The sequence below is a fragment of the Monomorium pharaonis genome, chromosome 10 (genome assembly GCF_013373865.1).
Source record: "Monomorium pharaonis isolate MP-MQ-018 chromosome 10, ASM1337386v2, whole genome shotgun sequence".
NCBI classification, from domain to species: Eukaryota; Metazoa; Arthropoda; class Insecta; order Hymenoptera; family Formicidae; genus Monomorium; species Monomorium pharaonis.
Window position 1 is genome coordinate 11813786 of NC_050476.1, and position 13114 is coordinate 11826899.

At 31.8% G+C, this 13114-nt stretch overlaps 1 protein-coding gene and 1 long non-coding RNA gene across 2 annotated transcripts in view; one reads left to right on the forward strand and one right to left on the reverse strand.

Moving 5' to 3' along the window:
* Positions 1–2534, reverse strand: part of LOC105831077 — a 50376-nt gene extending 47842 nt beyond the window's left edge. The window contains exon 1 of the long non-coding RNA XR_004964823.1: positions 2106–2534. This is a non-coding gene — a long non-coding RNA (uncharacterized LOC105831077). The remainder of the gene's footprint in view (positions 1–2105) is intronic.
* Positions 2535–11015: 8481 nt separating this feature from the next.
* On the forward strand, positions 11016–11690 carry LOC118647492 (coiled-coil domain-containing protein 1-like). The gene has a single exon (XM_036292533.1). It carries the CDS (start codon positions 11016–11018, stop codon positions 11688–11690), a length of 675 nt encoding a protein of 224 aa, XP_036148426.1.
* Positions 11691–13114: the final 1424 nt, after the last annotated feature.

Sequence of the window (13114 nt, forward strand, 5' to 3'; positions counted from 1 at the left end):
CGAGGCTCCATGAAGCCCCCATTAACGATCTACACAATGTCCAGTAGACATCCTTGACGACGTCCAATGGAAGTCCAATGAACGTATACAATGCGGAACTATGGATTTCCAATGGCTCTGTATTGGATATCCAATGGACGTCCACTGGAAGTTTCAAACAGACGTCTAATGGACGTCCATTGGAGGTTTCGTTTCTATGTGGGCATGTTCTTACTTTTGAAGAGACACCAAAAAGGGAAAAGGATATGTATATAATTTAAATGTTGAAATTAATATTTACTTTATGTTTTGTACATCATAAACGTTTTTCTCCAAAAAAAAAGAAAAAAAAAGATTTCAATAATTTTTTTACTTTAAAATATGTCTGTTCCCAGACAACACGCTTGTCAGAATGAAAACTTTAAGAGAACTTTTTTAAGAAAACATTTAGATATCTTGGAAATGATGTCAAAATTCTAACATTTACCAGAGACGTCTACTAAGAGAGGTCTTTGAGATATCTCATTAAAGAGTTTCTATCTATATGTTAACAAACTTTGACTATTTAGAGATATCCGATTTAAGAAATCTTTTAGATATCAGTTTCATGTTATCTTTCTGTTCTCAAAAAACGGCGCATTGGTTAACATTCTGACATCATTATATTATCTCTTAGAAGTCTCTTTATGTTATCATTTTCAGAAATAGGATATCTTTTAGAGATCTTTTTGACAACATATTGTTCACTGGGTACTATTCAATTTTTCTTAGAATTAATATATGATCTATATAGTTAACCATTTAATTAACCATTTGAACGCTTCAAAGTATTAGTGCTAAATAGATCGCAATTTCCATCAAATTATTAAGGTTATGGAAAATGATAAATTTAACAATGAAATTAATAAGTAAATAAATTAATGCTACTTATTTTTAATGTTTTGTAAAATTTAATTGCTTTTATAAAAAATAATATAATTGCGTCAGTTTATAACATATAGGTATATGTATGACAATAACAAGTACCTATATCGATGAGTCAAATTGGCGTAGCAAATAGAGTACAAGGTTCGTCATCCTAAGGTGCCAAAACCTACCAGCGACAAGTAAGAATAAAATAAAATAAAACAATTTAAATTTAATTAATCAATAAAAATTTGTCCTATATTTAGTATGTACTGTTGATAAAAATAATTTAAAAAAAAATAAAATTTTTATTTTATTTTTGATCTTTAGTTGCAGTTTAAAGATATCCGATTTAAGAAACCTTTTAGATATCCGATTTAAGAAATCTTTTAGATATCAGTTTCATGATATCTTTCTGTTCTCACAAAACAGCGTATTAGTTAACATTCTGACGTCGTTATGTTATTTTTTAGAAGTCTCTTTATGTTATCATTTTCAGAAACAGGATATCTTTTAGAGATCTTTTTGACAACATATTATTCACTGAGTTGTAACGCATGCGATCCTACAAATAATAAAAGTACTCTAAACCTCAATCTATAAATTATTAAACTTTTTCTATAAAATTAAATTTTTAATAATATTCCCAGATAGCCAAGCGAGATTAAGCATATCGGGCAAATTAATGCACTGCATGTATGTTGTGAATTTGCCCACTATTTGCTGTCATTGTAATTTAACGTGGAACAAAGTTAACATCGGGAGAGCAAATAACCTTCATGAATTTATAAAATTATAAGTGCATGCATTGAGGAATAATAAACTTGTCACATTGACAGCAATTGTGCATGCATGTTGACAACTTGCCGTCAGTTCGTTGAATTCTAATATAGAATTTTATATGATGTCAGAACAACAGACAGTTTGCGGAAACACCTTGGCTTTAGTTTGATAAAATTAATAGGGAATAAGTGACAGCAAAATAACAACACGTTGCCTTTATTTGGCTATCTGGGTTATTAAATAAAATGTATTAAAATTATTTTTAATAAAAATTACAGTTTATCCCATAATTTTTAACCCCAAACCATAAATAATTATATAAAATTAATTATATTTATAAATCTAAGAATAAATTAAATTTAAATTTAAAAAACTAGATATCCTTTAAATTGACTAAAATATATTCTCTAATAAAATATTTATAATAATATTTTTACATTAACTATCATAAATTATTAGCTCCTAAAAGTTGCGCGACGATATACTGTGAATATAACATTAACAAGTTTGAGGTTATGATATATATAAAGTCTTATGCACAAGTCTTGTGCGTTGCGTTATGTACTATGCCTTATGCATTATATGTTATACAAAAGTCTGTACGGCAGTTCTTTGCCATGATCCGTCTCTGGTTATTACCTTATTACTAGTTTGTTGTCATAGCAACACGTATGTCAATATTGAAATCCGTCATCAGTCAGCAACGCTACAAGTTGTAAATAAGGTTTAAACATTCTTTAGAAATCATATTTTATTCTAACAAATTTTAAGTAAACATTTTTGTTAAATTAAAAGTATTTTTAATATATTTTGTGCAAAGTATAATATGTTATTGTATATTATCACGCTCACGAATAAAACATCAAAGTAAGTAATTTTAATGTCTTTCAATGAATTTCTGGATGTAATTTTATTCAAGAAATAAGAATGTACATTGATCGTTTTAAGTTACTACTTGCCTATTTTTTAGTAGTAAAAATTAAAATAAATAGAAAGGAAATCTGTTACTAAATATAATTTACAAAAAAAGATATTCCATTCTGACTAAATTATTATCTTGAAATAGATTTTAAATATTTAAATAATATATAAATAATCTAGTCAAGATTTATTTAAATCTCTTGAACCTTTTTTATGAGACTAATTTTGATTACAGTAAACAGCAGTGTTATAAAAATTAAAAACGATTGTTCATATAAAATTTTATACATAACTTCGATATCCCATACAGCACCGCGCGAAAGATTACAAAAACATTGCAGAAACCTTACATTGAAATACTGTAATATTGCATGAACGTTGCGAAATGTTTCTGCAATGTTACTGCAAACTTGTGGCAATACTGAAATGTCCGCCCTGAGAAATATTACAATGTAAGACTACTGCAATGTTACGGCGTAATGTATTTTATGCACTGAAACGCGTTGCTATAAATATGCATAACGCTTCAAATTTAGCAGATAAACTTTGTTCATATATAAAGACAAGAGAGATAAAAAGAAATTAGTTGTAATTTGTGTAACTTTACCATATAATATTTTACCATATATATTTTTTCATCCAAAATTCAGATAAAAAATTGTGAATTTACGCAATTGCAATAAATTTTTTTCTTATTTCTTTTAAATATTTTTATATATTCTCAAAGTTTATCTATTAAAATCTAAAATATATTAGACGCATAGTAGAAAATTAGAAAATTATTATTACATTTTATATAGGAATAAAAACTTATACAATATTCTATTATCTAAGTAGCATTATTTTACTTATTGGCAAAAGCAATAATATTAATGAATACATACGAATTTCTTAGCATTAATATTTATAGCCGATTAACTGCACTTTTTAAGATTTATAATAGAATAGTAAATTAAACAATTTTTCAAATAAAAAAAATTATATATAATAATTTTATTTTTTTATCTAAAAAATTATTTAATTTACCGTTCTATTATAAATCTCAAAAAGATTATAATCTTTGATATAAATATTGCACACAAATCCTAATATTTAAATCTCACAAAACTATTTAAAAATGTCATAAATGTATTCTTACACGAAGTTGCACATATATTGGAACACTTGATGCATATTTTTTAATATGTATGTTTTCGGAATTTTATAATATCTCTGCAACATTACTGGAACATTTCGGCGTTATATTGATATTGCATGTTTTTGAAGCGTCTCTGCAATATTACATTGCAACTCATAATATTGTAACGTTGCAGCAATGTTGCTGAAAGCTTCTGTGCTCTATGGGATATAACTTGTACAATAACTTTTATTATAACTTTATATATAATTTAATGTATAACTTTAACATTGTAAGAGTATAGATGTTGTATAATCTATAGATGTTGTATAATATATCTTTGTCTTTAAAGTGTCTGACAATGTAATGACTTTTTTAATTTTGAAACAAATGATCATAATAATGGAAACACAGCTAGAAGATTGACTTTGTTGGGACAGAATCATGAACTTATTGTGTTTTCCGGAATTTATATTATTGAATCCGTCCGCCTCACTTGAAAAAGACCTAAAATTGAGATCAAAATGTGTTTTTTATTGTTACCAATAAAAATTGGTTTATTGATTAAATAAAGGAATTTTTATTGTTTTTAATCATTACTGATGACTACAAGACTTCCGTTATTTTGGTTTAAAATTTTATATATTAAAAGTGATAGATATTAGATTAAGAGAGAGAGAGAGAGAGAGAGAGAGAGAGAGAGAGAGAGAGAGAGAGATTTTATTCTTATAATATTTTATTTGACAACATTAGATCACAAAATTTTTTTATGTCTGGATATACATAATGTAATCATTCATATTTTTGCAGAAATTTTCTTTATTCAACAATATTTATATAAAAACAAGTTTATGAAAATAAAAATGTCTGTCCTGTATGTGTCTAAACTAGATCTTAGTGTATATAATATTTTTGTACAAACACTGTAAAAAGTGTTGTATAAATTTATAACAATTTTGGTAATATTGATACTCATTATAAATAAATTTCTACGCGTTTATAATTTTGCAAGATAAAAGTAAAAGTTCATATGTAAACAAATTGCAAAAGTAAATTTATAACAGCCTGAAAAAATGTAGAAACGGTAATATAATAATACTTTTTGTAATAAATAATAATTAATAAACCAAACAAGAATAATAATCGGCACAACTGGCAATTCTTTATTGAATAATTTCACAACGTTTCGGTCATGGTTTTTGACCCTTATCAAGTGTAACAATTAACTCGGTGGACTCGCAAAAACTTCAAATTTAATGTGTCCAAACTATATATAATCTGAAAGTTTGCGCGTCACATAAAAATTATAATGATTGTTAACGTGATGTATGAGTTGATAAATTACGCTAACAATCATGATTTTTTTCTTGTGACGCGAAAATTTCTTTCAAATTATACATAGTCTGGGCACATTATCGTAAATTTGAAGTTTTTGCGAGTCCACTGAGTTAATTATTATACTTGATAAAGGCCAAAAACCATGGTCGAAACGTCGTGAAATTATCCAATAAAGAACTGCCAGTTATGTCGACTATTATACTTGTTTGGTTTATTTATTAATTCACTGGTGAATTTGAAATTCTTTTGGAGTTTAACTAATAAATAAATTTAGAACTTTACCGGCGTAGTTTTGTGACTTAACATTTTATTTTATCTCCTAATTTAACAAATTCGAAGGGATCGACTCGGGATACTGACCATAATTCAATTTAAAGTCTTGAGAATTGAGAAAGACATTAGCTGGCGTCAGAACGTCATTAGTTTCCGAGGAATACATACATAAAGTAAAAATAAGGAACATTTATACCCCAATCTGACATTTGAGTATACATTTTGTTCAAATATCGCCACGAAATACTATTTTTTCGTGTTTACATTTTGTTCAGACGGGCACTCGCTATACAAAAAGGGAAATACTATGGCTGCGAGCTGTAACGTTCCTTTGTGTAAAAACCATAGGACAAGTGTAGCGAGAGTGTCATGAAAATATTTTAATAATTTTTTTCATTTTAATAATGTTTTTTTTATATTTAAAAAATAAACATTCTTTAAAATTTTATAGCAAATTAAAAGATTGATAGTATCTTCATTCATTTTTTCTTTTTTTAAAGCTATTGTTTTTTTCAACTTTTATTTGTCAAAATAATTATACATTATTTTAAACAAATCAAAATCTATTTTGTCTCGATTCTAGATCTATCTTTTACCTTTCTAAAATCATTCGATTTTTTTCAAATTTGTTAAAAATTGACGAAAATATGACACATTTTTTAATAAGAACTCATTTCTGCGATTTTTTCAAACTTTATATTTCAAACTTTATTTTAAATTAATTTTTAACATGTTTAATGTTAATTAATGTTATTGTGGATTACACAATCGTTTTCGTCATAAAGACGAAGAGATTCATAAAGCATAATATTGATTTCAGCCCATTCAATGTAGAACACTTGGAAAAGAACATTTTTGACCCAGTATAATGTTTGAGGGGGGAAAAATAAGCATATTGTTCCAAGAGGTTAAACAATACTTTATATCACCCACTATAATAGATATAAATTTACACAATTTTTTTACGATAGCACGAGAAATACTTGACCATCTGAAGTTGCCCGATCAAATCATCAAAGTGCATCTCAAACGCATGCAATGTTTTAATTATTAAGGTTGTTCTTCGCTTACAATAATGTCCAAAAGTATAGTGCACTTCAGCATGCGTTTTGCGCAAGCCTTTCTCTCTCCTTGCAAAGAAATTTTTGTAATTGTTGACATAACATCAGTATGATATACGAACACTAACATGTCCATCAACGGGTCACGTTGCTCCGCAATATACCTGTTTCTCGCGTTCGCGAGCGCGAGAATTTCATTATATTACAAACTTCACTTTTATCTACTGTAATTCGAAAACGGCACCATTAGGGGGGGAGGAGTCCCTATTTTTTATATAAAGCTCCTATTATAACTTTCTACGTTATATTAGTATTTTTAAAAAATTTGAAGAAGCGTTAAAACATATTGATAAAAATATCAGTCTCGCGGTGGTTTGACATAAGGATTACATGTTAAAAGTCACAATTTTGACGTCAATGGAGAGACTGGAGTCCCTAAAAATTTATGTGTACATGCATCATAGTCTCATTAAGATATAGTTTAATTTTTAGGTAACTTCTAAAAAAATTATTTTTTTCGGAGAACTACCTTAATGTACTATGACTCGACAAATGACGATGCTGGTTAATCGTTTCAACAGTCATATTATAAATAGGTCCACGCGTTTTAAATTTGTTCTAATTATACGTGGCCAACTTAAATGATTACGCATTTCTGTCTCCATATGTTTTACGTATAATGACATATATAATTCTGGATATGCCGCATGATTGGAAAAACAAATATTTATCCTATTTTAAAATAATTCAATTACGTTTTATTAATAAAATTGTAGCATATATATACAGGGTATCCCAAAACATACTGGTCAACGTTCGTAAAAAGGTAGAAGGGTTCGAGATGAACATAAAAGTCCAATATTGTCTTGAGTTAGGTCCACGAATAATCGAGATATTAACGTATGGAATCGGCAAATAATTTAATTAATTTCTACCGTAATTGTGAACAGTAAATTAATGAAAGCTTATCATACATTCACGATAGATTTTTTCTTCCGTGTTATGGCTCGAGCGGATCGAGCTCTTCTCTCGGCGCGCTCTCATTGCGTATAGTTTGAAAAATTAATACCTCGATTATTGGTGGACCTAACCCAAGACCTAACTCAAGACTTAACCCAAGACAATATTGGACTTTTATGTTCATCTCGATCTCTTTTACCTTTTTACGAGCGTTGACTAGTATGTTTTAGAAAAACAATGTTGAAACATGAATACAAATTAGAAACTATTTTCTATCAAGTAGTATAGTAATCTTTATAATATTGATTTGTATTTTTTTAATAATAAATAACAGTATATCCTAAAGCATGTCTTCTTTTGGGCAACGTATAATAACAATATTAGTACATTATTTCGACCATAATATATTAAAGATATCAATGAGTTTTAATCGCTTAACGGTCTACATCGGATCTTAGTGATGAATATAATTCTTTTTTATTAAATTTAATTTTCTTAGCTTTATTTTTCCGAGAGATCCGGGTTCGAACCCCGGCTGAGGTATTATTTTGCGCAATAAATTAATTTACAGTTTTTCGGGGAAGATAGGAAAGGGGGGATTGTAAGATGCGTTTGAGCATCGAAATTTAGCTTAGTTACTGTGTCTTAAGTCTGACGAATCCTGTCGACGCACAGTTAAAAATAAAGCTAAGAAAATTAAATTTAATAAAAAAGAATTATATCCATCACTAAAATGCAATATAGACCGTTAAGCGATTTAAAACTCATTGAGATGTTTAATATATTACGGTCAAAATAATGTACTAATATTTATTAATATGTTTTTTAAATGTTATTAAACGTTATGGCATAACGTCTGTAAAGTATTTTTAAAATATTAATTAATAGAGGAGAAGGTGTTAATATGGCCAGTGCGGATAATATGGCTACCCATATTATCTCCATTATTAGCTGATAAATTCTAGTAATTATTTATGATATCATTTGTTTAGTAGCCTACTGTTATATAATGATTCTAATATGACAAAACACAACAGTCAACATTTGTTATAAGGCATTTTTACTTTTAAGAATTTTGAAAAATTTTTAAGGTACATTGTAACATTTAATTACACATACTTTCTCATTCTTTTTAAACTTAACCGCATTATCATCCAAATGTATGTACACTTGAGTACTTTCTTATTATTTAACTCTTTATTCGGCCGTATATATTTCAAGTTATACAAACCTAACCCTCTGACTGCACACTATCAAAAAGTTACGTTCACCGCACATATGGGTGTACGACATTCGGGAAACTGACGATTTGTATTTCGGGCAAAAATCGACAAATTTTAATCCATTTTTTATTCCTAAGGAAAATTTCTCAGAATTGTGATAAAATAGGTTAGAAAGTCGAATGTATAAAGTGGAAAGAAATATATTCGATAGACAAACAATAAATTAAAAAATTTTGCATAAAAATGTTTTTTTTTTTTCAAACGGCTGCATTGTGTAGAAAAAAAGAAAAAATACTTCAAAATATAATAATTGAAAAGTTGAAGAGTTATATTTTAAGAATCTATTATCAATTTTTTGATTTGTATCAAAAAGTATATATATTTTTAAAGATATAAATATTTTTCGGTCTAACGGTACTACCATAAAATCGAAATCATCGAAATATTTGTGAATAAAACGGCAACAATTATTGTTTTTATGATTACTTATTGTTTACTTAATTCAAATATAAAGAAATAAAAGTTCAACTATCCACTTTTCCGTGTATTCACTTTTTTGGAAACATACACAGAAAAAAAGAATATTCTTGTTAAATCAAAAAGATTTATTATACTTGAATAAAGATATATTTCAAAATTTTATATAGTTTAACCAAGAAAATAATACTAGTAGGAAAGCTAGACCGGTTCTAACTTGGGAGCTCCGAGGGGGGTGCGGGGGATTTCTTGCTGGTAAAGGGGAGGGGGAGACGTCATTTTCTCCCCACCAACGTGACGCCCCCTCCTCCTTTAACAGCAAGAGACCCCCGCACCCCCACACTTCCCTCGGAGCTCAGGAGTTTTAGAACCAATATCCCCCCCCCCTCCCAAGATATTAGGAACGTCACACAAAAATTTTGTGTTTTCTTTTGGAATCAACCTTTTAATAAAAATTATATGTCATCATATACTATGTTGTACTGGGAATGAAGAGATCTTTTGGAATCAACCCATCATTAGATTTTTTAATTTTTCCAACGATGCACCGATTCCAAAAGATTTTCCCTTTCTTCTTTTAATAAAAATTATATTCTTTATTAGTGACAAAGTTTTTAGACTTACGTTGCGACTTTCGTCGCGTTGGAAGATACTTTTCACGCGCGTAATCCATATGTCACTTGCACAGTTGATAAGGCGATGGGCCATGTGATGAATAAAAGTACCTCGCCTTCGGAGTCAGAATCATTCATGTCGTAACTGTTTTCCCGCAATCGATATATTGTTATATTTGTGAAAAAATTTTTTCAAGATCTAACGCAAGACCTCGATATTTACCAGTTTTTTACAAATATAACAATATATCGATTGGGAGGAAAACAGTTACGACATGAATGATTCGGACTCCGAAGGCGAAGTGCAGTTGCCCATCATGCGACCGATCGCATGTATAATTTTCACAAGCGTAAAAAACTGAATTCGCGGAAACGCCCGTCCCGACGCGGAAATGCCCACCCCAACGCGGAAACATCCGTCTCGACGGGTGGACGACTCGAGACTGACTGACTGACAATGAATAAGTACGCCTTTCTTATGTGCGAGATGATGCGTACGTAGCGGAATCTTTCATCACCCGGAAGTTATTATTTAGACGTTGGATAAGATAGCGCCAACGCTTCGATCGATACGATTTATAAATAAGGGATGCGGTCTAGCGTTCTCGCGCGCGCTCTCACTCTCACTCAACACATGTATATTTTTTGCACGTTTTTACTTACATCAAGCTCATGATATTAATAAGGGAAGACGTAGGGAGGGGAAGTCATGGGAATAATCACACTCTTTGCTATCAGTGATAGACAAAATATGTCGCCACAACAGTTAAAATTTCGTGGAAGAGATGCGATTCGTGGTTTAATACCGATACCTGATAGTTGCTTGTAAAAACAGCGGCTCGCTGTGAAATTGTATAGTTAAAAACAAAAATGACGAATGCTTCGATTGGCGTCGTTGGAAAAAAGATCTTTGAAATTCTCCGCTATCAGCGATAGACGAAATGTATTGTTCAAACGACTAAAATTTGTAAACAACAATGTTATAATTTTTTGTCGGCTGCTAACTTATGAGACGCGTAGTCATGGGAGAAGATACTCTTGAAATTCATCGAAGGCAAAATAATGTGAAAACTTGAGAAGTGGTATAGGATGGAGAAATAAAAGACGTTTGTCGCACCGACACCTCAATCGCTACGAGGGATGCGATTCGCGGTTTAGCACCGATATCCAGCTGTTCGCAGAATTAGGAGCTTTTCTTTGAAATTATATATATAAACAAAAATGGCGATGCCTATGTTCTGGTTGAGACAAAGGAAGACAAAGGGTTATAGGAAGTATATAAATGGTCAGAAAATGCACGATCGCACAGTCGACTTGAAGTTCAAGATGTGAGAAGTTCATGTGAGCGAATCAGTGTGAAAAAATGACTTCGAATAAAGTGATGGTGGAACTTGTAGACATCATAGATGTCGAAGTGATAGACATTGCGGACGATGATGTCGAAGTGATAGACATTGCGGACGATGATGTCGAAGTGATAGACATTGCGGACGATGATGATGTCGAAATGATAGACATTGCAGACGATGAAAACGAAGTGATAGATATTGTGGATGGTGCAAAGAATGTGATAAACATTGCGGATAATTATCCGGAAAACTTTAATGTTGTGGACAATATACAACAAATGGACAATGCCCAGATAATAGACGTTGTGAATGACATTAATTTTGAGGATATAATGGATAAAGAGAGCGTAGCATCGGAAGATAGTAACTACATTAGTGATGATTGCAGCGAGGACAGCGAGGATTATATCGATGTCGTTGAGAAACATTTGACACCTGCGGAAGTGCGTGCCATAACCGCAAGATCGAAACATTGCGGTATATACTTTTATTACACCACGGGTGGTACATATTCAGTATGTGCTGAATGCATTATGCGAATAGCGGACACCGATTTCGGAATAATGCACGCTTTTAGTAAACATATTACTAATGCGTTCGGTAGGCTGGATGGAAAATATTGCTCAAATTGTAGACAGTCCATGTTTGTAATGATTCCCAGTAACTTGTGTCCGGTTTGCACAGTGTAAAGACTTATTAATAATTATTGAAAAAACAGTATTAAAAAAATGGAACATTTTGAGCGCGAGCTGTTGGACCAAATTGACAGGGTCGCTACCTTGGGCAAGTGTTTCGAGTGGTTGCAGCGGTGCGACGAGTGTATCGAACGACTCGAGGAACATAGCCGCGTCAAGCGCCCTCGACTCAACGTTGGACAAAGACAATCTTTGGTGGCGAGAATCGCGCGACTCGCAGGTGAAAAGACGCGACTGCAAAGACGTTTTGTGCACGTCGGTGGTAATTACGCGAGTGACTCGTGTGACAACGCGGACAGACTCGTGTGGCGAGAAATTGACACCGCGTTTGAGAATCGCGTTCTGACAGGAGCGGTTATCAATGGGAACTACATTGAACCGCGAAAGTTTTTAGAAGACGCTGGTGGTATAGTACTCGAGCGAGTGCGGGACGCTATCGAAAGACACAACTCTGTGAAAGTGAACACCGCATTCAATGGCGTATTTGTAACGGGCGACAAACGCGCCAATAAAAGTATTACCACGAAAAACAGTGATCTCTTTAGAACATCAGACTTGGATGAGTGGTACGAGCGGTGCGTTATCGAGCCCACGTTAGCATCGCTCGAGGAATTTCAAGAACGCGATAGTGGGTGGGCGTTGTCGCGTATACAGAATTTGACTGTAAATGTGAATAAGTACAATTCTATGCGCGCGGGATGTCACGTGACATTACCGCGGGAAATAATGACAAAGCGTGCGGTTGTTAACGTGAAATCGATGGACAATGCTTGCTTCGCGTGGTCTGTGATAGCCGCTCTATATCCCGCAGAAAGAAATTCAGAAAGGGAGTCATCGTACCCTCATTATACAAACGTTCTGAATTTCGATGACATTGAGTTTCCAATCGCGTTAAAAGACATTAAAAAATTCGAGAGACTAAATAATATTTCGGTCAACGTCTACGAGATCCAAAAGGATCAAACTGAAACCTATAAAATTCTCCCGCTAAGACTCTCCAACGACAAGAAGGAGAAGCATGTTAATCTGCTATACGTGCAAGATCCACGCGAAGACAACGTGGGGCACTTTGCATGCATCAAGGATTTGTCTCGTCTAGTGAGCTCACAACTCAGTAAAGAGGAACACAAAAAATATATTTGTGACCGGTGAGTAATAATTTTATAAATGTTGTATTAATTGCATAGTTGAAAAATAAAATTTACGCTATTTTTTTACAGATGTTTACATTACTTTAGTTCTGTGGAAAAGTTGGATGTCCACAGCCTAGATTGCCAGAAAATGAACGATTGCGCCATCCAACTATCTACTGAAGACGAGAAATGACTGAGCTTCCGCAACATCAACAATAAGGAGCGCGTGCCGTTTGTCGTCTATGCTGACCTGGAGTGTACATTGGAGAAGACGGAGAAGGAGGA

What these genes read in the sequence shown, in the direction of transcription:
- LOC118647492 (XM_036292533.1), top strand. Translation starts at nt 11,016, where the DNA reads ATGACTTCGAATAAAGTGATGGTGGAACTTGTAGACATCATAGATGTC.